This window comes from Kogia breviceps, chromosome 11, assembly GCF_026419965.1.
Source record: "Kogia breviceps isolate mKogBre1 chromosome 11, mKogBre1 haplotype 1, whole genome shotgun sequence".
Taxonomy (NCBI): Eukaryota; Metazoa; Chordata; class Mammalia; order Artiodactyla; family Physeteridae; genus Kogia; species Kogia breviceps.
In genome coordinates this window covers 81,170,277-81,195,471 of record NC_081320.1, presented here as the reverse complement: position 1 = coordinate 81,195,471, position 25,195 = coordinate 81,170,277, and the positions used below count along the sequence as shown (strand labels likewise).

At 40.0% G+C, this 25,195-nt stretch overlaps 1 protein-coding gene and 1 long non-coding RNA gene across 3 annotated transcripts in view; both read left to right on the top strand.

The window, feature by feature from the left end:
- Positions 1-15: 15 nt before the first annotated feature.
- Positions 16-7,102, top strand: LOC136792171 (uncharacterized). Its single transcript, XR_010835596.1, has 3 exons — positions 16-316; positions 862-995; positions 7,028-7,102. It is a non-coding gene; the product is annotated as an uncharacterized lncRNA (long non-coding RNA).
- Positions 7,103-7,198: 96 nt separating this feature from the next.
- WDR43 (WD repeat domain 43) overlaps positions 7,199-25,195 on the top strand; it is a 50,919-nt gene continuing 32,922 nt past the window's right edge. The window contains exons 1-3 of one of the 2 annotated variants that reach the window (XM_059078619.2): positions 7,199-7,477; positions 14,182-14,319; positions 18,515-18,636. In XM_059078619.2, the coding sequence (XP_058934602.1) occupies positions 7,253-7,477; positions 14,182-14,319; positions 18,515-18,636 (485 nt within the window). In that variant the 5' untranslated portion in view covers positions 7,199-7,252. The remainder of the gene's footprint in view (positions 7,478-14,181; positions 14,320-18,514; positions 18,637-25,195) is intronic. The other variant, XM_067007878.1, reaches the window with a different exon arrangement.

Genomic DNA, 25,195 nt, shown 5'->3' with positions numbered 1-25,195 from the left:
CTCGCTGCGCGTAGCATTGACGCAGCTGCCTGGGGGCTGGACAGCTATTTCGCCGGAAGGACTCCGCTACAGCGCCTGCGTCCTGAGGAGGGGCGCCACGGCCGAGTTGGCATCCCGGGGTTCCGTGAGGTCCTCGCTGAGTAACTGTCCCGGGAACGGGTCTCTTTCCCGCGCAGGGGCCCATTTTCCTCTTTGGAATGTGTGCAGAGTAAACAATTTACTGCTGACAAATCTCCACCAGCCTCGTCCGGGGACAAGAGGATTAAGAGAGACATAGCCTGTCAAAGCGTTGTCTAAGCTGAAGTCCTGTACCAGGGTTAGTTAGCTCTCTGGTAATCAGGAACAGGAACGTCACTCGGTCACCATAAGTAAAACTGGCACCGAGATGCGTTTTTATAGACTGCAGTTGGACGTGCCACCCGCTGACTGGAGCTTCTTTCCCTGCTGACCGCCTCCTTCCCCCAGTCCTAGCGAGTCCCTTTTGACTGGGCTCTGGTCACCTGCATGCCGTTCCCAGGCCAAGAGAGTCGGAGACCCTAGATTAAAGTGACTGTATTCATTGTGTGCTCATTTTACAGAATTGTTTTTAATCATTAAAATATAATAGTTAACTGTTTTACCCTCCCCAAAACTAAGTAAAATTATCTTAAAATGGGAAAAGGCCGATGTTAAAACAGGGGTGGCGGGGTAGAGAGGGGTGTTATAGGCTCCATTTCATCCCCTCCAAGTTCATGTATCGAATTCCTAACCTTCAGTAACTCAGAATGGGACTGTATTTGGAGATAGGGTCTTTAAATAGGTAATTATATTAAAATGTCACCAGAATGGGCCCTAATCTAATATGACTGCTGTCCTTGTAAGAAGAGATTAGGACACAGAGGGAAGACCATGTGAAGACACAGGCAGAAGATGGCCATCTACAAGCCAAGGAGAGAAGCCTCAGAAGAAACCAAACCTGCTAACACCTTGATGTTGGACTTCTAGCTGCGAGAACTGTGAGAAAATTAATTCTGTTGTTTAAGCCAAAAAAAAAAGGAAAAAAAGAGCGTTGGCTGTATTTTCTAATTCTCTCTCTTAAAAAATTTTTATTCCCAGGTTTTGGCACCCCCCCCCCAAATTTTTAAATAAAAATGAATTTATTTAATCCTAAAAATAAAACAAAAGAAAATTTAAAACTGGGAAAAAGTTATCTATGGAGTCCAAAATCTCATTTAACATTGAATATCACTAACCTGTTTGCTTAATATTAATTCAATTGGCAGAAGTTTATTAAGGGTCTGGCAATATCTAATGTGCCTGGTCTAATGAGGCACATTAGCTATTTATTTCATTTAAGTTTACAACAATCCTGAGTCAGAAATAAGTATTCCAGTTTTACATGTAAGAAAATTGACCCAAGGAGATTAAATGATTTCGGCAACAGCCCATAGCTGACAAGTGACATGACAGGGTTTCCTATCTAGGTCAGTTTGGTTCAGCAGTCCATGCTCTTTGTACTGTAACACCCCTTCTCAAAGGCCAGTCAACAGTACATTTGAATTCAGAGTTAACAACGGAATACATTCACAGAGCTACAAATTCAGTTTAAATTTGAGAAAATAAGTCTTGCTATTACTTTCAAAGACATAAATTCTTTCTAATCTGTGCTTTCTAAAACATCAACCATCGTAAACTCCATCATCAGGACTTCTCTCTTTTAATCCTAAAAATGAAAAAACAAAACAAAACAGCCCTGCTGTCCCCCTATCCCAACTGCATGTCTCACTTTTGGTTTTGATTTGTTTTAAGAAAAGTTCTTTTGACTACCCTTTATGTTATCATTGCCAAATATGGGTCTGAGTTGGAACCTTCTGAATCCTAAGCTCTACAATTGTTTTTAAATTTATCATTCCTAATTTATTATTGTTATTAAATGATATTTGGCTGTTATTTCAGAAGTAGTAAGAATTAGAAAGATGGTATATTGACAAAATATAGGAAGTAAGTTTACATATCTTTTATTTCTGAGATAAATTGTGAACAGTTAATGGCATTCCTTTCTTTCTATTATTTGAATAACAGACACAGTGATATAGTTTATCCTACACACATCTAATGAAATGCATTAACATACACTGAAAAATATTATTATTCCTTATTTATTCATGATCTTTCAGAGCATTTAAGCTCTCATAAAGAAGTCACTATGTGTGCTTTTCTATTTCTGGCTATACTTTTCCTTTCCTATCTTTCCTATGAAACTGCCAACTTGCACTCTGAAACTGTTCTCTGAAAATATGAGGCATCATCAACTCATCATTTTTACTTTAGGGTATAAGACCAGAAAGATACTATCGTCTAGTGGCATTTAGTCAAGCAACCACTTTAAAATCCAAATAGATGTCAAGAAATGCTATTACTGATGGCTGACATTTTAAAATCTCCAGTCAAACTATATCTCTATGTCTAGTTCCACAAACGTTCTCCTCTAGCTCTTTGCATATGCTTTTTCCCTCTATATAACTCCAAAAGACTGGGAGAAGTGACTCTCCTCTCTACTCTTGGTATGTCCTATCTTTAGACCTATCATGGTGTGTGTTATACTGTGTGGAAGTTGTTTACTTACCATTTCCCTGGTTAAGAGATAAAATTGTTCAGAGAGCTGTGTCTTGTTCATCATTACAATTCTGTCATAGTTAAATCACTATAATCCTGTTATATCATTGTATCATATCATTATATGGTATATATGATATATTGTATATATAATAATCATATTTCATAGCTGTATCATTATAATCCTGTCATAGTACCTGGCACACAATATGCCCTCAATAAATATTTGTTCAATGAATGAAGAAAGTAGGAAATGAGGAAAAAATAGCAGCCCTGATACCTAAGTCCCTATACTAAATAATTCAACATGTAAATATGATCCATTTACATTTAATAGTTACATATTTTGTTCTGTATCTACACATGTACTTAGCTTTTTTACTTAGAACTGTTGAAGTTTTTCTTACTGACTTTTAGTGAAATAGAAAGTATCTAAGTCTAAGAATATAACTTCCTTTCTCTTGCCTTTTCATTTTTTTCCTGAGTTGCTGCTAGCTTGAATCTGGACCCTGTAGAACTCCTCTATGATTTACTGTTGTATTGCTAGAAATTGCAAATTTAAATCTAGAGAATTTTAAAATTTTCTTAAATATGTGTACAGTTTTAAAGAAAAATTGCATGATATTTAGACTTGGAGAATCTTCTTACTTATCATCACCCACCACCACTCACTAACCCCTGTTTTTGGTTCCTAAAGTAAAGGACAGTATACAGGATGATTCAGAACCAGTTTGTTAGCACCTTGTGAGCCATTGTTTTAGAATGTTGAGAACTGATCAGTCCTCCTTGGGATTTAACTCCTGGAGAGGATCCTAGATCCTCCTTCCTTCTCCTCAGGGTCCTCTTTTGGAGAATGGCCTGACTCTCACCTCCATCCCACCAACCCTACTGCTGGTCAGGGTCCAGTGCTAGTCTGGGCCTCAGAGAACCTCTACACTTCACCCCTCCCTTCTACCCTCCATCTCTTTCTCAGTTGTCATCAACTCACACTGCAGAACTCAGTAACCAATCCTCTGATTTCTAAATTGTGAAGCATTTAAGCTTTGTGTTTATGTTCACTCTCTTTGTTTATGAATGCTCATAAACTCTTCAAAATTTAAGACCTTTTTAAAATTTAAAACCTTGCGCATATCCATCCATCTATTCATTCGCAATTCATTCATTTATTTACTTTGCATAATTGACTTGTAATCATGCTTATCTCACCTCGAAGGGACTCCCTTGAACACCCAAGACAAATACTGTTCTAATCTTTCTTCTTCTTTTTTTTTTAAAAAATAAATTAATTTATTTATTTTGGGCTGCTTTGGGTCTTTGTTGCTGCGCATGGGCTTTCTCTAGTTCCGGCGAGCCGGGGCTACTCTTCATTGCAGTGTGCGAGCTCCTCATTGCGGTGGCTTCTCTTGTTGCAGAGCACAGGCTCTGGGTGCGTGGGCTTCAGTAGTTGTGGCATGCAGGCTCAGTAGTTGTGGTGCACGGGCTTACCTGCTCTGTGGCATGTGGGATCTTCCCAGACTAGGGCGCGAACCCATGTCCCCCTCATTGACAGGTGGATTCTTAACCGCTGCACCACCAGGGAAGCCCAAGAATTGTCTTATAGTTTTGTTTATTCAAAAAAATTTTTAATGAAGTATAGTTGATCTACAATGTTTCACGTGTACAGCAAAGTGATTCAGTTATATACTTTTTCAGATTCTCTTCCATTATTGGTTACTACAATATATTGAATATAGTTCCCTGTGCTATACAGTAGGTCCTTGTTGTTGTTTGTCTTCATAGATAAGAAGGTATGAAAAAGAATCAGAAGCTTTAAGTTCCATTCATTCTGTCAGTCAGCTATATTTACTAAGCACCTACTACAAGTCAGGCACTCTTACTGTATTCCTCTCTTCATCCCCAGGCAACCACTTTCTGTCACTTTGGATTATATATTCTTCACGGTTCATATAAATGAAACCATACAATATGTGGTTCTTTAGGGATTGATTGGCTTCTTTCACTTAGCCATAATGTTTTCAGGGTTCATCCACTTTGTAACATGTATCAGTACTTTATTCCTTTTAATTGTCAAGTAATATATCATTATATAGATATTTTGTCGATCCATTAATTAGCTACTGGATATTTCAACTGTTTTCACAACTATTGACTATTATGAATACGGCTGCTTGCTCTGAACATTCATGCATAAGTTTTTGTGTGGACACAGTTTTCATTTCTTTTGAGTATAAAACTAGGAGTGGAATTGCTGGGTCATATGGTAACTCTGTTTAGCATTTCAAGGAAATGCCAGACTGCTTTCCAAAGCAACTACATGATTTTACAATCCCACCAGAAGTGTATAAGGATTCCAATTTCTCCACATCCTTATCAATACTTGTTATTGTCTTTTTAAAAAAAAATTATAGTCATCCTAGTGGGTGTAAAGTGATATCTCCTTGTGTTTGTGATTTTGCATTTTTCTGATGGCTAATGATGTTGAGCATCTTTTCATGTGCTTTTTTGCCCATCTGAATATCTTTTTTGAAGAAATACATATTCAGATCCTTTGCTCTTTAAAAACTTGGGTTGTCTCTTTAATACTGAGTTGTAAGAGCTGTTTATATATTTTAGATATAAGTGCCTTATAAGACAGATGATTTGCAAAATTTTTCTTCCAGTTTGTGGGTTTTCTCTTCACTTGCTTTTTGAGGCACGCGGGCCTCTCATTGTTGTGGCCTCTCCCGTTGCGGAGCACAGGCTCCGGACGCGCAGGCTCAGCGGCCATGCCTCACGGGCGTTGCTGCTCCGCGGCATGTGGGATCTTCCCGGAGCGGGGCACGAACCCGTGTCCCCTGCCTCGGCAGGCGGACTCTCAACCACTGTGCCACCAGGGAAGCCCCGTGTTTTTGTTTTTGTTTTTTTTTTAATATTTATTTGTTTATTTACTTTTGGCTCGGTTGGGTCTTTGTTGAGACTCTGTGTTTGCGGCACGCAGGCTTAGTTTACCCTGCGGCACATGGGATCTTACTTCCCTGACCAGGGATCGAACCCATGTCCGCTGCATTGAAAGGTGGATTCTTAACCGCTGGACCATCAGGGAAGTCCCTCATGCATGTTCTTTTATAACAAAAATCCTAGAAATAGTTTTCTATACTTTTCTGCCCTTTCTCACCTCCCATTTTCCCCTCTACCCTCTAAAATGATTTTTCCCCCTACCTCTCTGCTAAAAATGCTTTTGAAAAGTCACCAATGAACTTGATCTTGCCAAGTTCACTGATTAATTCTCAGTCTTCATCTTACAGCATTTGACATGGCTTTGATTATATCTTGCTTCTGAAATCCTTATAAAAATTTTGGTTTTCCAGGGCATCTCATTCTCCTGGGCTTTCATTACTGTTATCCCTTCTTAATCTCCTTTGCTGGGTCCTCTTCCTATTCCTAATAGATTGGCACATTTTGGGGGCTCAGTTTTTCTCTCTATTTATACTTACACCCAAGATGATCTAACCATACAGTTTCAAATAGCATCTGTATGCTAATGCATACAAAATTTATATCTGTGATCTACTCATATATCTGACTTCCTCCTGAACAACTCTATTTGGATGTCTACTGAGCATCTCAAACTTAACTGTCCAAAACGGAAACAGTTGATTTCCACTCCACCCAGACCCATTTCCCCAATTCAGCTAATGGTATCACCATTCACTTATTCTCTCAGGCTTTAGAGTCATCCTTCACTCATGTCTTTTCCTCATCCTTCACAATCAATCCATTTAGCAAGTCCTGTTGGCTCCAACTTCAGATTAAATCTGGATTTGGACCACTTTTCACCACCTCTGCCACGTCATTCGAGTCCATCCCACCATCCTCCTTCTCTCTTGTCTCTTTGCTTTCATTCTTGCCCCTCTAGAGTCTCCATCCAGCATCCAGGAGGCCTTTTAAAATGTAGATCAGTTTATGTCTTTCCAAATAACATAAACTGTAAATTGTACCATGGCTTTCCCTACTTGTGAAAGACTCAAGAGTCTCCCATGGCCCTGAGGGTAGTGTTTTTCGGCTTTCCTGCTGGTCAGTAAGCTGTGTGTGGGTAAGCTGTGTGGGGGCTGAACAGTACCTGGCATTTCTTGAATCAGAATGCATAGATTTGGTGAAATGTTACGGAGACCTTAAAAAAACTGTCTGTTTGGTGCAGTAACATGGGATAAATCTTGACGAAAGAGGAGGGAATAGCCTCTACCACAGTTACTTTAACACTGTTATAACTGAATAAATTGTTGTTGTATGAATACATGAGTACAGCCTGTTAAGTGGATAAGGAAAAATGGAAACAGTTGTCACAATCACGGAATTATAAGTGAACATTTCTTTCAAACATTTCGTTCAATCATGTTATTTAAATTAAAAAAAAAAACCCAAACCTTTTTCTTTCTTTCTTTCTTTTTTAAAGGAAGGAGTTTCGTCAAGCCCCTCCACACGTCCCCAGAACAAGTTAGTACTGAGCCCACCGGGCCACCGTCCACAGGTAGGCAGTCCAACGCTCGCTTTCGTCTCGAAGAGCCACTCCCCCTGCTCCTTGCACTCCCTCCGCCCCACTTCCTCCCTCCAGGCCCCGCCCCATACCGGTGCGCCTGCGCACGGGCGAACACGTGGCTGCCGCGGAGCCAGAGCAGCAATGGCGGCGGGTGGCGGAGGTGTTGCGGACCCCTTTTCCCCCGCGGGGGTCCCCTGCGCCTTCTCCCCGCAAAGCCAGGCCTATTTCGCTTTAGCATCTACCGACGGTCACCTGAGAGTGTGGGAGACAGCCAACAACCGGCTGCACCAGGAGTACGTGCCTTCCGCGCACCTCAGCGGTACCTGCACCTGCCTGGCCTGGGCGCCAGCGCGGCTGCAGGCCAAGGTAAAGCGAGCTGGATGGTGCGGGGCGGGTGGCCGCTCAGGCTCAGCCTCAGCGCTTTGCGGCCAGGCGGCGCGCGGTCCGGCATCGTGCGTGGCCCTCCGAGGCCCAGGGCAAGGAGGCACAGAGCGCGGTGGAGGCGCGCGCTGGGCCCACACCGTCAGCCGCGTGCGTGGTCTGTCCTGAGGGCAACGAGAGAGGGCGCGGCCGGATCCGATGAGCAGCGGACCGGAGCCCTCCTGGCGGGCTCCATGCGGTCTGGGCCCAGCCGTCGCGGGGGCCGCCATGTTCGCCGAGGCCCCGGTTCCCCAGGGGCGGCTTCCTGCTACCAGGCCTGGCTCTCCTGCTTGCGTTTTTCAGAGCTCTGGCTTTTGACAGAGCCCCACCTTGGGGCTGTATTGTTCTTCTCCGACCCCTACCCAGCTCATCGGCCTTAGGCTGGGCAGCTAGAATGAACAAGTCTATTTCCTTGTTTCCGGACACCCCCCTCCACCCCCCACCCTTGGGGGCCGGCTCACCACGTGTTCTTTTCCATGTCCAGGATGTGACTGTTTGAAAGTTTTGACTTTTCCCAGGCTCGTTTCCATTCTAAGCCATCTGAACCTTCTTGCTTTTAAAGTTTTAACATTTGCTCGGCTCTCCCTTTATACATCCCCTTTTCCCCAAGTCTGAAGTCTGCGTTAGGATATGGAGGTAAAGTGAAGTTGTAGTTTAACTAAACGAACGTGAGTCCAGGTGGAGTTTCTCTTACACGGGGCACTGTTGAGTTAGGGAAGGCTTTTCTCTCTTAGGGACTCAGTGAAAGATGTCATTCACTGTGGAGTCATTTGGCTACATCTGCACTAATTCACACGCACGTGGGAACTGCGTTTATAAGGTAGCCAACCCGAATCAGTGCAGTGTGATTTGGAAGCATCACGTATTGAGTTGTGTGGTAGTTAGCTGACACTGTGTGTAAACCTTAAAAAGTTAGTGTTTAAACACATACACACACACACACACACAAAGTTAGTGTTTCGTATAGATCGTAACTCCACCTGGCTATCCTAGGAAACTTTCCGCTAACTTTTTAGGTTGAAAGTAGGGATACATCTAATTTGTTATACTTTGGATGAGTGTGTTTAGGTGTTTTTCAGATCTTAAGCTTGATTTTCATAGTTTCTAGATGAAGTGATTCTTGTTGATCACTAAAGAGACCTTATCAGGGCCCTTAAGTCAAGCACAAAACTAGGACTTTTAAAAAAAAATCAGTTCTCATTAAGATGACAGCACTCTGCGTATTTCTCTTTTTCAAATTTCTGTGTTTGTATTTTAACGGTCTTGTAAAGTGTTAATAATTCTAATGGTGAGAGGAAATGTGAAGCAGTGGTTAGATGCATGGACCCAAACTATACTTCCTAGCTTTGAACCCAGGCTTGGCTTCATCGTAGGAATTGTGCCTCTAAATGGGAATAATAGTATTCACCTCATAGAATGGTTGTGAAGGTTAACATACTTAATGATGCAGAAAGCGTTTAGAGTAGTTCTTGGTATGTAAGTGCTGCAAGTGTTAATTGTTGTTATTATCTCTTATTTGCATGGTTAGTCCTGCAAGGTAGATAAAGACTAACTTTTTGCTTTGTTCATGAAGAAGAAACTGAGGCTTTGGAAAATTAAGCAACTTGCAAAAACCCAAAAATGGAACCAAGACTAACTAGAATGCAGGTATTTAGAGCCCAACTCTCTATTTGGAACAAATCATTCATATTAGGCTGGCAGATATTTGTCACCCACTTGATTTTCTCTTGACTTACAATCATATTGTATGTCTCAGGAGTAAAACTTTTGCCTGGTCTTAAATTTCCTGTTAAAAGTCAGTTTTGGATTATTTATAGCAGTCTGATACAATAGAAAAATGCCTAGATTTGGTTTCATACCCAGAACTCAAACTTGTTTTGTCACATTGAGCAAGTCACTTTACTTTTGGAGGCCTCCTTGAAAAAGAGTTGGGCTACATTTAAAAAAAAGTTCTTACAGGTTTCAGTATCCTTTTACTTGTATGCTCTCACTTTAGTCACCTGACTCTGTGAAATGCCCTGTAATTGTTACATTTTTAAAAACTGAGAATCAGAGCTAAGAAAGTTTAAATGGCTTCACCAAAGCCTTATTAACCAGTGAAGTAGCTGTGGCCCCTAGAGTCAAAGTACTTTGACTCCTGGTCCAGTGCTCTTACTGTAACCTTAGATCTTGAGTCACAGAATTGAGAGTTGGGAGGATGTGATTTTTAAAGATAGCGGTTGCTACAAATCACTCTTCATTTTCTACTTTTGCTCCCAGGTCCCTGGGTTATGATCCTTGTCACTTAAGTTTTAAGATGCTCTCTTAAGCCCTTATTTTACATGTAAATCAGTTTGTAGGAGTATTCTGCATCTGTTTCAGTAACTGGCAGTTTGCCACCCAAGGACAAAGTTTGGTGACATTACTCTTATCAGTGGAGAAAAATGAGTTGGTGCTGAGTTTCTTGGGTAACAGGAGCTAAAGCAGAGGTTCATAAATTTTTAGAAAAATTAGGTTGCTCCTTGTTCTTGGTCACAAAATGGTTATAATTCTTTGCATTTATGTCACAATAGTTTTTAGAAGGTATTTGTATATATTATATAGCTGAGCATTTTATTTGGGTGATGGAGCCTGGGGGGAGGAGGACCTCAGATGATGATGAGAAAAGTGCAAGGACATGGATCGATGGACTGTATGCATGGATGCTGTTTTTAGAGTTCCTCAGGTTTATGTGTGTTAACTGAGGCACAGATGTTAAATGATATGCCAGAGGCACACAGTAAGTGGCTGAGCTACCCAGGAACTGACCCTGCTATTTCGTTGCTTCTTTAAGATCCAAACTTTTCAATTTTTCCTTCTCTAGCTGCTGTAGGGCCCTGAAGAAACAGACTGGCTACCACAATAAATGCATTTATGTTACTTTGCTGTCACTGCAGTTAAAGTGACCCCATATAGCTTAGTGCTTATTAAAGGAAGCACATGGCATTTCAGGCATTGGACAGGGCAGCACAGTAGAATTAAAGATGTTTCTAGGAAAAATCTGAGCATCCCAGTCCTAACCCTTAGGGACGCAGCACAATCCAGTTGTGTTCCTGTATAATGCTCTGTCTTAAGGTCTGTCCAGTGTTTAAACTTCAAAAGGCTATGGTTTGCATAATAAATCTTATTGGCAGAAATAGAAGTTCCTGTGTATTAGAATTTGTTTTTGATGTAAATACTGTATGTAATTACATGTAAAATGCATACATATTTTGTTCATTGTTACCCATGAAACTTAGACATTTGCCAGAGTAGGTTACAGTAAGATAGGCCAAGAAATGGCATAGGAGACTAATTGCAGAGTGAAACTTGAAACTTTGCCATAATATTCAGTGACTAGAGGTCAGTATTTTTCAAAAATAGGTTTTGAACCATTAGTGGATTGTGAAATAGATTTAGTGGGTGTGGCAGCATTACAAAGATGAAGTAGACAATATTAGAATGTATTTTGCATGGTAGAGGATAAGTTTTTTGGTGAAACTTGTTTCAGCTATATACACATGTTTTTATGAGTGTGTGTATTGGCTTTCCACATAAACTCTTTTCTTACTCTGGGATCTTAGTGTAAAGAGTTAGGGCTTAATTGATCAAAATCAGACTTCTCATCACCTGGATGTGCTTTTTCTCTCTGTCTTCACTTCATTTGTACTATGCCTTGCTTTTATAAATCATGCACATTTAGACTCAGGAAGCCTTCTGATTGCCTTCTAGGTCAAATACTGCTTTCTTGAGACTGCTGTTGGCATTTATTGCTTAGCTCGGTCATCCCTTCACATGGGAAAAGACTCTTTAGTCTAAGTAATAGACCAAATCCATTTGGTCTTCATTCCTGGTACTTTCTGGAACTCAGATTTTTTTTTCTTTTTTTTTTTTTTTGTCATGCCACGAGGCTTGTGGGATCTTTGTTCCCTGACCAAGGATCGAACCTGGGCCCCTGCAGTGAAAGCGCCAGAGTCCTAACCAATTTACCTCCAGGGAATTCCCTGGAACTCAGATTTTCTGATCACAGATACATGAACTAAATTTTTAGCCTACCCTTTCAATTACTTTATATATTTATACATGTAGTTAATGTGCACATGACATGAAACACAGCAGTGTGACTAAGACATTAAAGAAGAAATACACACTATTCAGATATACTGTGTCTGTAATGCAGAGCAGAGCATGACTTGTGTCATAAGAGAAAGAAGAGGTTTTTGTGGAGAGATCATATTTGAGGTGGACCTTGAAGCAAGGATCGATTTTTAACCAAACTGAAAATTGAGACAGATAGAAAAAAGCCCCTCCCAAAAGAGGGAAAGGCAAATGGGAAAGTGTATTCGTGATTAGGGAGTGTAACGTAAGGATGGAATTGGAAATAAGACAGGAAAAGGTGGTTTGGAGGCAAATTGTGGATGCTTTTGAATGCCAAACAGTTTTTTAAATTTACTCTTCTCTGGGGAGTCATTGAAATTTTTGATCACAGAAATAACAGGTTCTGATAGAAAATGCCAACAAAAGTCTGTCATAATCTATAATCAGTACCACTAAACTCTTGGTTTCAGAAATATTTAGTAATGGGGTAATAGTTAAAATATTAGATTTCACTGAAATGCGTATTGGTTATATAAACTTCTTATCTGGTTGATGTGTTACTTTTTTGGACATGCATATCCTGCTGAATGGGAAGTTATTTTTTAAAAGATCATCCAACTCAGAGAAAACATACAAGAGTCATTAGTTCTTTGAGGTTAATTAATTGGATTATTATTTAGGTTTACACCAGTGATCCTCAAAATTGGGCATAGATTCTGTGATACTCCTGCCACTAGCCTCTGCTTGCTTCTCCCCCAAATAGAGATTTTGCTGATAGGGAAATTAGGGCTTTGAATATGTTAACGTTTAATTTCTAAAATTTCTTTGTGCTTTTTAATGCAAATTCACATCTGCAGAAAAACATACATATTTGACCAGCCTGTGTTTCATACGTTAGGAACCTCATTGTAGATAATTTTAATTTGATTTGGGGAATACCAAGAATAGAAGAAATACTTTCTAGAATCTTTCAGAGGAGAGTTTTCTGATGAGGTAGTAGTAGGTTGGTATAATTTCCTCTGTTGTCCTTGCCTGAAATAGGTGTTTGTGTCCATAACCTTATGCAGAAACCACATTTGCCCTCTGGAATCATTCAGAGGTGGCTTTAGAAATTCATGTAACTGAAGGTGGGGCCTAGGAGACTTCCTGACTGAGAAATGTTACTGAAGGGACCATCAGACGTTTTTATACTTTGGCTATTAATTGTGACTTCTCTTTTGAGTTTATTAATGTAGATACATTTCTCAGGTCTTGCAGAATGTTCATTATTTTTTCTGTATTTACAGTTATCTTATTTTTTGTTAAATCTTTTAACTTTTTGTTGACTTAGAGCATCTAGTGAATCAAATTCTTCAAATGTAACATCTCTGGAGGATAACTAAGAGAAAAAAAATGGAAAATGCCTTATAAATCTGCTCCTTGATTTTCTTTATGCACTGGTAGCATTGTAGTTTGTAGTTTTCATTGGTGGTTTTCCGGGTTGGGCAGATTTTATGTATCCTGGGCTGCTTTGTGCTGTGGAGCAAAGATCTTCCACTATGGAGAAAATGTTCTCTTTTCTGTAATATTGGTCTCTTTTACACTAAAAGAATGGATTTCTCAGAACTTCTTTATGCTAAAACATTGGCTGGCAAGCTTTAATTTAAAAAAATTATAAACATATGGAAGAAAAGTTCCAAAATTATAAATTATTATTCAGCATTATAAACTCTAAAGTAGTACTCTAAAGTTGTGATCAATTGGTTGTCTTTCTGACGGATAGACAGGAGCTGATAGTTTCATGTTTTGAATTAAATCAAAGAAGTCTTGGGCTGTTTGACACTAGATTGAAATTTGTGCCTCTTAAGTCATTAGAATCGCAAAGACAACATGGAACTTTCATACTGACCCTTAAAGAGACACTGGAGCAACTTCTCTAGTGTGTGCTTTGCACTGCTGTATGAGTTACAACCATTTTTTGACTCTTAAGTGAGGTAATTGTGTGTTTATAAATATGAAAACATTTGAGTCCCTTTTCCTGAAAATGAAGCCAGAATGCAAGGAAAGATTTTGTGGGAAGGGGAAAGCATTGGCTGCTTGTGTATGGATCTGTAATCTCTTTGCGTCAGCCAGAATGCAAGGAAAGATTTTGTGGGAAGGGGAAAGCATTGGCTGCTTGTGTATGGATCTGTAATCTCTTTGCGTCAGAGTGGAGGCTTCACTTGGACCTGTTGGGAATGGTTGGTTTCCGAGAAGTGGAAGCAGCATTGAGGCTGTTTGGACCTGTTAGGAGTAGAATACTACCAAGAGCATACTCAGTTATCCTATTTGCCTTCCTTTCAGAGAGGTAGGAAATGGGGACAGAGTATTATGAGTTCTTTCTGTTGGAGTAATTATTTTCTAAGTAGTGAGAAAGAAATCATCTGAGAGCAAATCACATCTCCACTTAAAAAAAAATATTTCTTAGAAGCAGTCACATTTCATTTGTGGGCTAGTGGGCATTTGCATTTATGCATTAATGATGTTTCAGTGTTTGAAATAATAAAATAAAAAATTGTTTTTTCTTTTTTTTCCAGGAAGGTCCACAGAGGAAAAAAAGGAAATCAGAAGCTATAGGGACAAGTAACCAGGTTGATTTGTTGGCTCTTGGTACAGCAGTTGGTAGTATTTTATTATACAGTACAGTAAAAGGAGAATTACACAGTAAATTGATAGTAAGTATGTGTGTGTGTGTGTGTGTGTGTGTGTATTTTATATAAAAGAGAGATGACAGGAAACTGATCATTAGAGATTTATTAAAAACAAAGCAGCTCAGGATATGCTATAGGATCTGCAGTATGGGGGCATTTTTCTGCCCCTTCCATATTTAAAATTTTGAACAGTAATATTTGTTAAAGCTGTGATAGGTAACTTAGTCATTATTATAGGTCAGGATATGAAGAGTGTGAAGAACTATTGACTAGGCTTAAAATAAGAAAGGGTAGAAAGAATTCTGAGTATCACAGGCAGCAGCTGCAGAAGGAGCGCACCACCTCCAGGGCTAGGGAACGAGGGAGGTGGTGGAATTGTTGCTGAAACTCAGACCTTTGAGAAGCAGGGATTGCTCTCTGTGCTGATGTCTCTTGAGGGAAAGTGGCCCCATAGACTTGCGGTCCAGAGCTCTGAGGAGGGGTTTTAGCTGATGGCTGGTGTCTCTGAAGGCAGCTGTTGAGACTGGTTCTCCAGGTGTTGAAAAAACTGCATATTGGGTTCAGCTGCTGCCGAAAGGATTGTCCCTGCTGGGGTGAAGAAATGTTGGGGTGATGCAAACTGGGAGACAGGAAGGAACTCCTCCATTGTTCCTCCCCCAGCCTTCTCTCCCTCCTGCATCCTTATTGGGGGAGCCTACTAACGATCCAGCTGGCAAAGCAGAAATGGGGTGTTCAGAGTCCCAGCCCCAGCGTCCAGAGCAGAGAAGTGAGGGCTTGGTGCTGCAAGACAGTAACTTAATTGGAATAATTTATTTCAGACAGTGTCTGTCTACTACACTATGTTTTTGGTGTTCACTTAACTCGTCTGTATATAAGAATGCCTTCTGTATATATGAATAAAAGAATGTTTTCTCTTTTAAGTAACATCTATCCATAGACAATTTGGAACTACCTGAAGTTGAAAAGGGAAAACAATTATACCTGAGTTTTATCACCCAGAGATCCTCTTTTGATAGATTGCATATTTCTTTGCTTTATGCATATGTTTAAAAAATGCAGTTGGGTTCTGTCTGTTCATCTATTTTGTATTCTGATATTTTCCATTAAATTACAACATGAGTAATTTTCATATTTGTCGAGAACTAGTTATAAACATTTTCAGTGACTGCATAAAGTCCTGTAAATGGGGTAGTCCATTGGTGGTTTAACTGTTACTGACCATTTAGGTAGTTTTGATTTTTTTTTTTGTTATAAAACTCTTTTCTTCTTACACGGGTTCTCAGAATTACTAACCTGTAATTAATGAGTCAAAGCTGTGAGTGTTAAGCCTTTTTATACATAGTATAACAATTTTCTGAAAGCTTTTCTAATTTGTACTTGTATCAGCAGTGGAAGGATGGTACGTGTATTTCAGTAGTGTTTTTGCCATCGTTGATTATTCCATTAAAACAGCAGTAAGACTTACAAAAAAAAACCCAGCTAATTTGATAGGTGAAAATTTTTATCTGATTTTAAATCTGCATTTAAAAATATGTCACTTGTTGGGACTTACCTGGTGGTGCAGTGGTTAAGAATCCGCCTGCCAATGCAGGGGACATGGGTTCGAGCCCTGGTCCGGGAAGATCCCACATGCCGCGGAGCAACTAAGCCTGTGCACCACAACTACTGAGCCTGCGCTCTGGAGCCCGTGAGCCACAACTACTGAACCCTCATGCCACATCTACTGAAGCCCACGTGCCTAGAGCCCGTGCTCTGCCACAAGAGAAGCCACCGCAATGAGAAGCCCACGCACGGCAAGGAAGAGTAGCCCCCGCTCGCCGCAACTAGAGAAAGCCCGTGCGCAGCCATAAAGACCTAATGCAGCCAAAAATAAATAAATAAATTTATTTTAAAGATAAAAATATACTTGTTTTTATGTTAAAGATTATAAAAATAATATACAACTGAAAAAAATTTAAAGCATTCAGAGGTATATGTAAAGGAAATCTCCCTTTATTCCTCCTTCCTCCAAGTTGACTGTGGTCCTCATGTGGGCTTTTACCCCAATATAGTTTGGGTCCCATCCTTTGATTTGGTCAGTTTTCTGTGGTCAGTAGGTACTGATACTAGGGTATCAGATACTAGGGTATCTGGTGCACTGTGATAGCTGCTTTACTCAGTTACTGTGGCTGCAGACATGATGCTGATGGAGCCTAGAACTCCTTTTGAGATCAGTTTGACACCTCCCAGGATTATATATAAATCTTTTACAGGGAATGAGTTTATTAGAAAGGAACCAAGAGGGTCAGGGCAAGGAGTGTTGGGATGATGTGGTGAGGTAGAAATGGCCCAGGCTTTGGAACTAGTCTATCCTGAGGTTGAATCCTAGTTATATGATCAAGGATAAGTAATATAACCTCATCTCTTCAGTATTATATAATCTATGTTGCATGACTTTGAGATTTAGACATAATTATATATTGAAAGTGCCTAGTGTAGTGCTTGGCATGTAATTGGTATCGAGTACATGTTTGTTGAATGAGTAACTAATGAATGAGTGGACACTTGCTAGATTACTTTCCAAAAAGGTACACTAGCCCCTAGCAGCGTATGATAGTGCCCTGTAATCTTACCAGGGTGGATATTATAATGCTAAACAAATTGGTAGATGAACAGACTGAAAATGTTACTTTGTTTTGCTTTGTATCTCTTGAATTACTATTAAAATTTTTCTTACTGAATTCTTTCTGTGGAATTTATCTGTTCATATCCTTTGTTCAGTTCGTGTGGCTATAATGTAGGACTTAGTTCTTTGAGTAGATAGGTAATAGGAAGGAAGGGAAGTAACTGAATTTAGCATTTAAAAATATTTTTCTTTTGGATTTCCCTGCTGGCGCAGTGGTTAAGAATCCGCCTGCCAACGCAGGGGACATGGGTTTGAGCGCTAGTCTGGGAAGATCCCACATGCCACTGAGCAGCTAAGCCCGTGTGCCACAACTACTGAACCTGTGTTCTAGAGCCCGTGAGCCACAACTATTGAGCCGCGCACCACAACTACTCAAAGCCCACGCTCCTAGATCCCATTCTCTGCAACGAGAAGTTGCCGCAATGAGAAGCTCGCTCCGCCGCAACAGAGCGTAGACCCTGCTCACCGCAACTAGAGAAAGCCTGTGCACACAAAGACCCAACGCAGCCAAAAAATAAATTTATTTTTAAAAAATTTTTTTCTTTTGAGGTGGGAGCAATCTGTATGATAGAAGTAGTGATTCTGTTGTGGCCTCTCCCGTTGCGGAGCACAGGCTCCGGACGCGCGGGCTCAGTGGCCATGGCTCACGAGCGCAGCCGCTACGCGGCATGTGGGATCTTCCCGGACCGGGGCACGAACTCGTGTCCCCTGCATCGGCAGGCCGGACTCTCAACCACTGCGCCACCAGGGAAGCCCAGAAGTAGTGATTTTGAGTTTTAACTTTTATGCTTAACTTAGATATGTACACACTGGTGACTCATTGTATGTATATTTAATGTGAATTCAGATGGAAGGAATGAAAACTGTAATTGCTCATAGTATAGGTGATTTAGCACCTTAATTCTGCTGAATGAGCTTGTCCTGGATTGTGTGTGAGACGGGAGACTTGAATTTGCTCTTTCCCAGTTGATGTCTCCATTCCTGTGTGCCTCTGAGTGAGTGAGCATCTTGCTATGCTGAGTATGTTTAAAGTTTCATTCGTACGGTATGAGCTGCAACACAAGGAAACATTTAGTGTTTCCCTGAAGGAACATTGATTTTTAAAGTTGAGAGATAGTTTTGGTACAAAGGGGTTTTCAAGGATAGTTTTAACTAGACATGATTTTAAACCCTTTAAGATTTGACTTTATTAATATACTGAAGTGTCCCAACTTTTTGCCATTGTACATGAAGCATTTTATCATGGTTAGTGCTGGCATTCCTGTCAAAAGCAGGCGGCATTTAGGACTAGTGTCCTTTGACTTATGATGTAGAAGTACGTTTTTTCCAGCAGAGGAGAAGGGAAAGTTAACATTTGATAAAGTTATAGAAGATTTATCTCATTTTTGATGTTAGAAATGGATAGGTGCATGTTAGTTAGGTTAATGGGTAGGCTTTTTTAGTTAAGTTAAGGCCTAACATTTTAGTTAAGTGTTTAGTAATGATTCTAGGGTGCATATTGTCATATCAGATGAGCTTTATTTTTTTTCTTTTAATTTTTTAAAAAATCTGCAGAGTGGTGGACATGACAACAAAGTCAATTGCATACAGTGGCATCAAGACAATTGCTGTTTGTATAGTTGTTCAGATGATAAACATATTGTGGAATGGAACACACAGACCTGCAAAGTAAAGTGGTGAGTAACGATGGTTCTGGGGTAACTTGGTTACTGTTTGGCAATGCATTAGAGTTTGACAAATCAAGACTATATTCTTGATATAAGTAAAGTTTGATATTGGACACTGGGGAATGTAGACACTAGTAAAGGTTATAGACTGTTCTCAAGGAACATTTAATCAAATTGGATATGGAAGATTTTAACACATAAAAGTTAAATAATGGTACAAGAGTAAAATAACTGCACAAGAGATGCCATAAGGTAGCAAGTAATTACTGGTCAAATGATAAGGATAGTGTTGGGAAGCCCTGGTGGAAGAGAAGGGTTTTCAACTGGGTCTTCTAGGAGAGGTAAGATTTGGAAAGAAGAGGATAGGAGGATCCTTTTGAGGGTGGGGAAAGGAAGGTGGGGTGGGGATGTGGCAGGAACAAAGGCTAGGAGAAAGGGAAGTTAAAGATTTACTTGGAACCCAGTAGAGGAATTTAGAGGAGGCCCATATTAGGGAATAATGGCTGGTGGAGGATATGAGCCAAAGTATCTTATAAGAGAGTCTGACCTTAAGTGTCATAGATAAAAATCTCAGACATCTCTTCTAGTTCAAGCACCTAATCCTGCGATTGACTGCATAGTAGATGCTCAATGAATGTGGACAGTTGAATGCGGTTGAACTTACGTGGATGAGGACCCTAAGGATGATAATGATGCCCATGGTCTTACAGCTAATAAGTGGCAGGGGAGTTCTAATCTTGCTGTCTTGAATTCTGGCACAGTGTTTTTCTACTGTAGTCAAACTTCTTTTGTGGAGTTTTAGATTCTGTTTGGTAAGCATGAGACACTGAAGGTCAATGTCTTGGGAACAGAGTAACCAAAATAATGCTTCAGGAAGAAAATTTGCTAGCACTATGTAAAATATATGGGAAGGAGCTAGTTCACAGACAGAGAAGCTAGATCCCGGGTGGTGCTTGTAATAGTCCGGGCGTAGGATGGTAAGAGTGGGAAGGAAGAATGGAAAAGGTACCAACCAAGAAGAATCTTGGGTAGGATTGGGGGAGGGGTTGCTATTGAGTGAAGAAAGGAGTTAAAATGTAACTAAGTTTTCAGCTTTCCGAACTTATTAGGTGTCTAGTGGTGCAGTTAATAGAAACTCAGAAGAGGGAGGTGGTTTTAAGAGTTTTTATGCAAATTGAATTTGAAATAACACATGAAAGGCAAGACCCAACAGAAGGGGGGGTGATAGAGGCTTAGAATTTTAAGGAGGGTTTGGGGCTGGAGGTGCAGAGAATAATCATTTGCCTAGAGGTTCAGTAAGTGCATTCCATTTACCTGCGGTGGTAGTTTCCATACTCATAGTTGTAAAGAGATGCCTGTGGAGATTCTCATCCACTAGGTCAGGGGTGGGGCCCATGCAGCTGTACTTTTAAAATGCTGTCTGGATGAGAGTTCACCAAGCCACATCCTTCACATAGGGACTAATAATGTTCAAGGCACCATTCAACATGTTATACACAGTATTGTATTTGTAACACTGGGAGGTGGTCTCGATCTCTGTTTTATGGTTAAGAAATAGGTTGAATCACAGCCTGAGCTTTCATCCAAATTGTGCTGTCTCATACAATATTTTGTTCCCAGTTTCATTCTTGGCATTCTTACGCTATATAGGTAACTGATTTTATTTTCCATTTTAGGTATTATCTGTTGATTTCCTACTATGGAAGATGAGGATTTAGCTCTTAGCCTCTACCTTTTTCTGTCCCCATTTTCCCAATATTGTAATGTCACACTTTGATTAAGCAGTATTCGTTGTTCACATTATGCCTACTTAAATATTGTTACAGATGAGACTTGGACTGTACTGTTTATATTATCTTTTGGCACAGAATTTTGCTTTTCTTGGGGTTTATAATTGCTTTATTGTTAATTTGCTTAGTTTTGTATATACCTGTCATTAGTTCAGTCTCATTCCTGCAGTAATGTAAATCTCATTTATTTTCAGACACATCAGTTAATCAGTTATTTAATCTTTGGAGGCTTCCCTCCAGTTTCATTTATTTCTTGGAGGACTTCTCTGCCTTCTTCCATTGATTATCCTGAGATTTCCTTTCATCATCTTGAAAATTCTCTTGTCAGATGGAGCCTCTGTTTTCCTGGATCCCATTTTTCTCTTCATTGGTTTATTCCTTCTTTTTGGTGACACACAAATTGGTAGCTTCCTGAAAGACAAGCAAAATCTCAATAAATTTACCATCCATGTTGTCCAGTGTCTTTATTCTATCTTCACAGTTGATTGATAATTTGAAGATACAGACTTTTGGGTTGGAAATAATTCCCCCTCAGGATTATTATGTATGTATGTATGTATGTATGTATGGCTCCGTTGGGTCTTCCTTGCTGTGAGCGGGCTTTCTCTCGTTGCAGCGAGCAGGGGGTTACTCTTCGTTGTGGTGCGCAGGCTTCTCATTGCAGTGGCTTCTCTTGTTGTGGAGCACGGGCTCTAGGCGCTTGGGCTTCAGTAGTTGTGGCTCGCGGGCTCTAGAGCGCAGGCTCAGTAGTTGTGGTGCATGGGCTTAGTTGCTCCTCTGCATGTGGGATCTTCCCGGGCCAGGGCTCAAACCCATGTCCCCTGCATCGGCAGGTGGGTTCTTAACCACTGCACCACCAGGGAAGCCCTCCCCTCAGGATTTTGAAGCATTGGTATTGTTCATTATTCTTATATTTTAAAATATCCTGTGCTTTTTTTTCTTTAGTCAGTGAATTTTGTTGGCACTTGAGGGACCATATAGCCTGGGAATTCATGATCTGCATTCTTCTTGTACTGTGTATTTGATAATTTCATTCCTTCTCTTTTCTTTGATCTTTCTCTTATACTACATACTGCTATTTAGGTGTTATACCTCCTGGACTAATCCTTCTGGTTTCTTACCTTATTTTAATTTTCTCTTTTGTCTTTTTCTTCTGTTACCTGGGAAATTGCTTCAATTTCACCTTCTAAATCTTGTACTGAATTTTTAAGTTTCTCTAATTAAATTTTTAACTTCTCGGAGCTGTTTTTCGTTCTTTGAGTATTTCTTTTTTGTTGAGTCATGTTTCCGTCTTGCGTATAATATTTTCTAACTCTCTGAAGATATTATAGGATTTAAACTTTTTTACTTTTCGTCACCTCCCTCTTGAGAATGTGTTTTGATTTTTGTTTGATTTTGGTTTCTTTCATGTTAAAGGCATTCTTCAAGTGACTGGAGATCCTTGGCTGCCTATTGGTTTTCGAAAATGAAACATTGAAAAGCTGATTGGAAGGCCATTGTGGGTGTGTGGCTCAGTTGCTGGGCTTCATTTGTAGAGTGATTGGGAGGCCTTCAGAATCAGGATGTGTAGGTCATTCCTCTGGAACATTTCCCAGAGAGGAATCTTCTGATCTAGTGCTTTTCAAGCTTTAATGTGCACATATGTTATGTGTGTTTACAGATCTGATTTAGTAGGTCTAGGTTGGGGCTTGGGAATTCTAACAAGTTCCCAGATTCTGCTGATGGAGGAGGGTTACACAAGTAACAGGGGACAGGGGTGTGGTGGTGTTGGCTCTGTGCTGGCCTTTTCAGTGCTCAGTGGTGAAATAGATTTAGGAAGCTTGTCAGGATGGTGGTCATGTCTTTTTTTTAAAAAAAGTGTGTCAATTCAGTGAGTAGATGTTGAATAAGGAATACAGGTGAGTGTTGAAGCTCTGGGAATTGGTGAGAAATTGTCAAGAATGTTAGGAACCAATGAGGGTAAAGGAAAAGTTCTCATACATTATTGTTGCCTTTCCTTGATTATTGGTAAGGTTGGGTGTTTTCATGTTTATTGACAAGTTGTATTTCTTCTATGAATTGCTTGTTTATATATCCTTTGTATGTTTTTATTTTGAGTTTTTTTTTAAACTCGGAGTTCTTTCTTGAATATAAAGAGCTATTTATGTATTCTGAGTATTCTTTGCCTGTATATTTTTCCTTTTTTTTTAATAGATCTTTATTGGAGTATAATTACTTCACAATACTGTGTTAGTTTCTGTTGCACAGCAAAGCAAATCAGCCATATACATACACATGTCCCCATATCCCCTCCCTCTTGAGCGTCCCTCCCATCCTCCCTATCCCACCCCTCTAGGTCATCACAAAGCACCAAGCCGATCTCCCTGTGCTATGCTGCTGCTTCCCACCAGCCAACTATTTTACATTTGGTAGTGTATGTATGTTGATGCTACTCTCACTTCACCCCAGCTTCACCCTCCTACCCCATGTCCTGAAGTCCATTTTCTTTTTTTGGGGGGGGGGCAGTACGCGGGCCTCTCACTGTTGTGGCCTCTCCCGTTGCGAAGCTCAGGCTCAGCGGCCATGGCTCACGGGCCTAGCCACTCCGCAGCATGTGGGATCTTCCTGGACCAGGGCACGAACCTGCATCGGCAGGCAGACTCAACCACTGCGCCACCAGGGAAGCCCCTGAAGTCCATTTTCTATGTCTGTCTCTTTATTCCTTCCCTGCAACTAGGTTCATCAGTACAACTTTTTTTTAGATTCCATATATAAGTGTTAGCATACAGTATTTGTTTTTCTCTTTCTGACTTACTTCACTCTGTATGAGAGACTCTAGGCCCATCTACCTCACTACAAATAACTCAATTTGGTTTCTTTTTATGGCTGAGTCTTTACCCATTCATCTGTCGATGGACATTTAGGTTGGTTCCATGTCCTGGCTATGGTAAATAGTGCTGCAGTGAACATTGTGGTACATGTCTCTTTTTGAATTAGGGTTGTCTCAGGGTATATGCCCAGTAGTGGGATTGCTGGGTCATATGGTGGTTCTATTTTTAGTTTTTTAAGAAACCTCCATAGTGTTTTCCATAGTGGTTGTATCAGTTTACATCCCCACCAACAGTGCAGGAGGGTTCCCTTTTCACTACACCCTTTCCAGCATTTATTGTTTCTAGATATTTTGATAGTGGCCTTTCTGGCCGGCATGAGGTGATACCTTATTGTAGTTTTGATTTTCATTTCTCTAATAATTAGTGATGTTGAGAATCTTTTCATGTGCCTCTTGGCCATCTGTATGTCTTCCTTGGTGAAATGTCTATTTAGGTCTTCTGCCCATTTTTTAACTGGATTGTTTGTTTTTTTGATATTGAGCTCCATGAGCTGTTTGTATATTTTGGATATTAATCCTTTGTCCATTGTTTCGTTTGCAAATATTTTCTCCATTCTGAGGGTTGTCTTTTTGTCTTGCTCATGGTTTCCTTTGCTGTGCAAAAGCTTTTAAGTTTAATTAAGTCCCATTTGTTTATTTTTATTTCCATTACTCTAGGAGGTTGGTCAAAAAAGAACTTGCTGTGGTTCATGTCAGAGTGTTTTTCTCATGTTTTCCTCTAAGAGTTTTATAGTGTCTGGTCTTACATTTAAGTCTTTAATCCATTTGGAGTTTATTTTTGTATATTGTGTTAGGTGTTCTAATTTCATTCTTTTACATGTAGCTGTCTAGTTTTCCCAGTACCGCTTATTGAAGAGGCTGTCTTTTCTCCATTGTGTTCTTACCTCCTCTGTCGTAAATTAGGTGCCCATATGTGCATAGTTTTATCTCTAGGCATACTATCTTGTACCATTGATCTATATTTCTGTTTTTGTGCCAGTACCATACTATCTTGATTACTGTAGCTTTGTGGTGTAGTTTGAAGTTGGGGAGGCTCATTCCTCCAACTCCATTTTTCTTTCTCAAGATTGCTTTGGCTATTCAGGGTCTTTTGTGTTTCCATACAAATTGTAAAATTTTTTGTTCTAATTCTGTGAAGAATGCCATTGGTAGTTTGATAGGGATTGCACTGAATCTGTAGATTGCTTTGGGTAGTATAGTCATTTTCGCAATATTGATTCTTCCAGTCCAAGGACATGGTATATTTCTCCATCTGTTTGTCATCTTTGATTTCTTTCATCAGTGTTTTATAGTTTTCTGAGTACAAGTTTTTCGCCTCCTTAGGCAGTTTTATTCCTAGGTATTTTATTCTTTTTGTTGCAGTGGTAAATGGGAGTGTTTCCTTACTTTCTCTTTCTGGTATTTTGTTGTTGGTTTATAGGAATGCACGAGATTTCTGTGCATTAATTTTGTATCCTGCAACCTTACCAAATTCATTGATTAGTTCTAGTAGTTTTCTGGTGCCATCTTCAGGATTTTCTATGTATAGTATCATGTCATTGGCAAACAGTGACAGTTTTACCTCTTTTCCAATATGTTTTCCTTTTATTTCTTTTTCTTCTCTGATTTCTGTGGCTAGGACTTCCAAAACTGTGTTGAATAAGATTGGCGAGAGTAGACATCCTTGTCTTGTTCCTGATATTAGTGGTCACTTTCAGTTTTTCACCATTGACTGTGATGCTTTCTGTGGGTTTGTCTTATGTGGCCTTTATTATATTGAGGTAGGTTCCTGTATGCCCATTTTCTGGAGAGTTTATCTTAAATCAGTGTTGAATTTTGTCAGAAGTTTTTTCTGCATCTATTGAGATGATCATATGGTTTTTATTCCTTAATTTGTTAATGTGGTGTATCACATTGATTGATTTGCGTG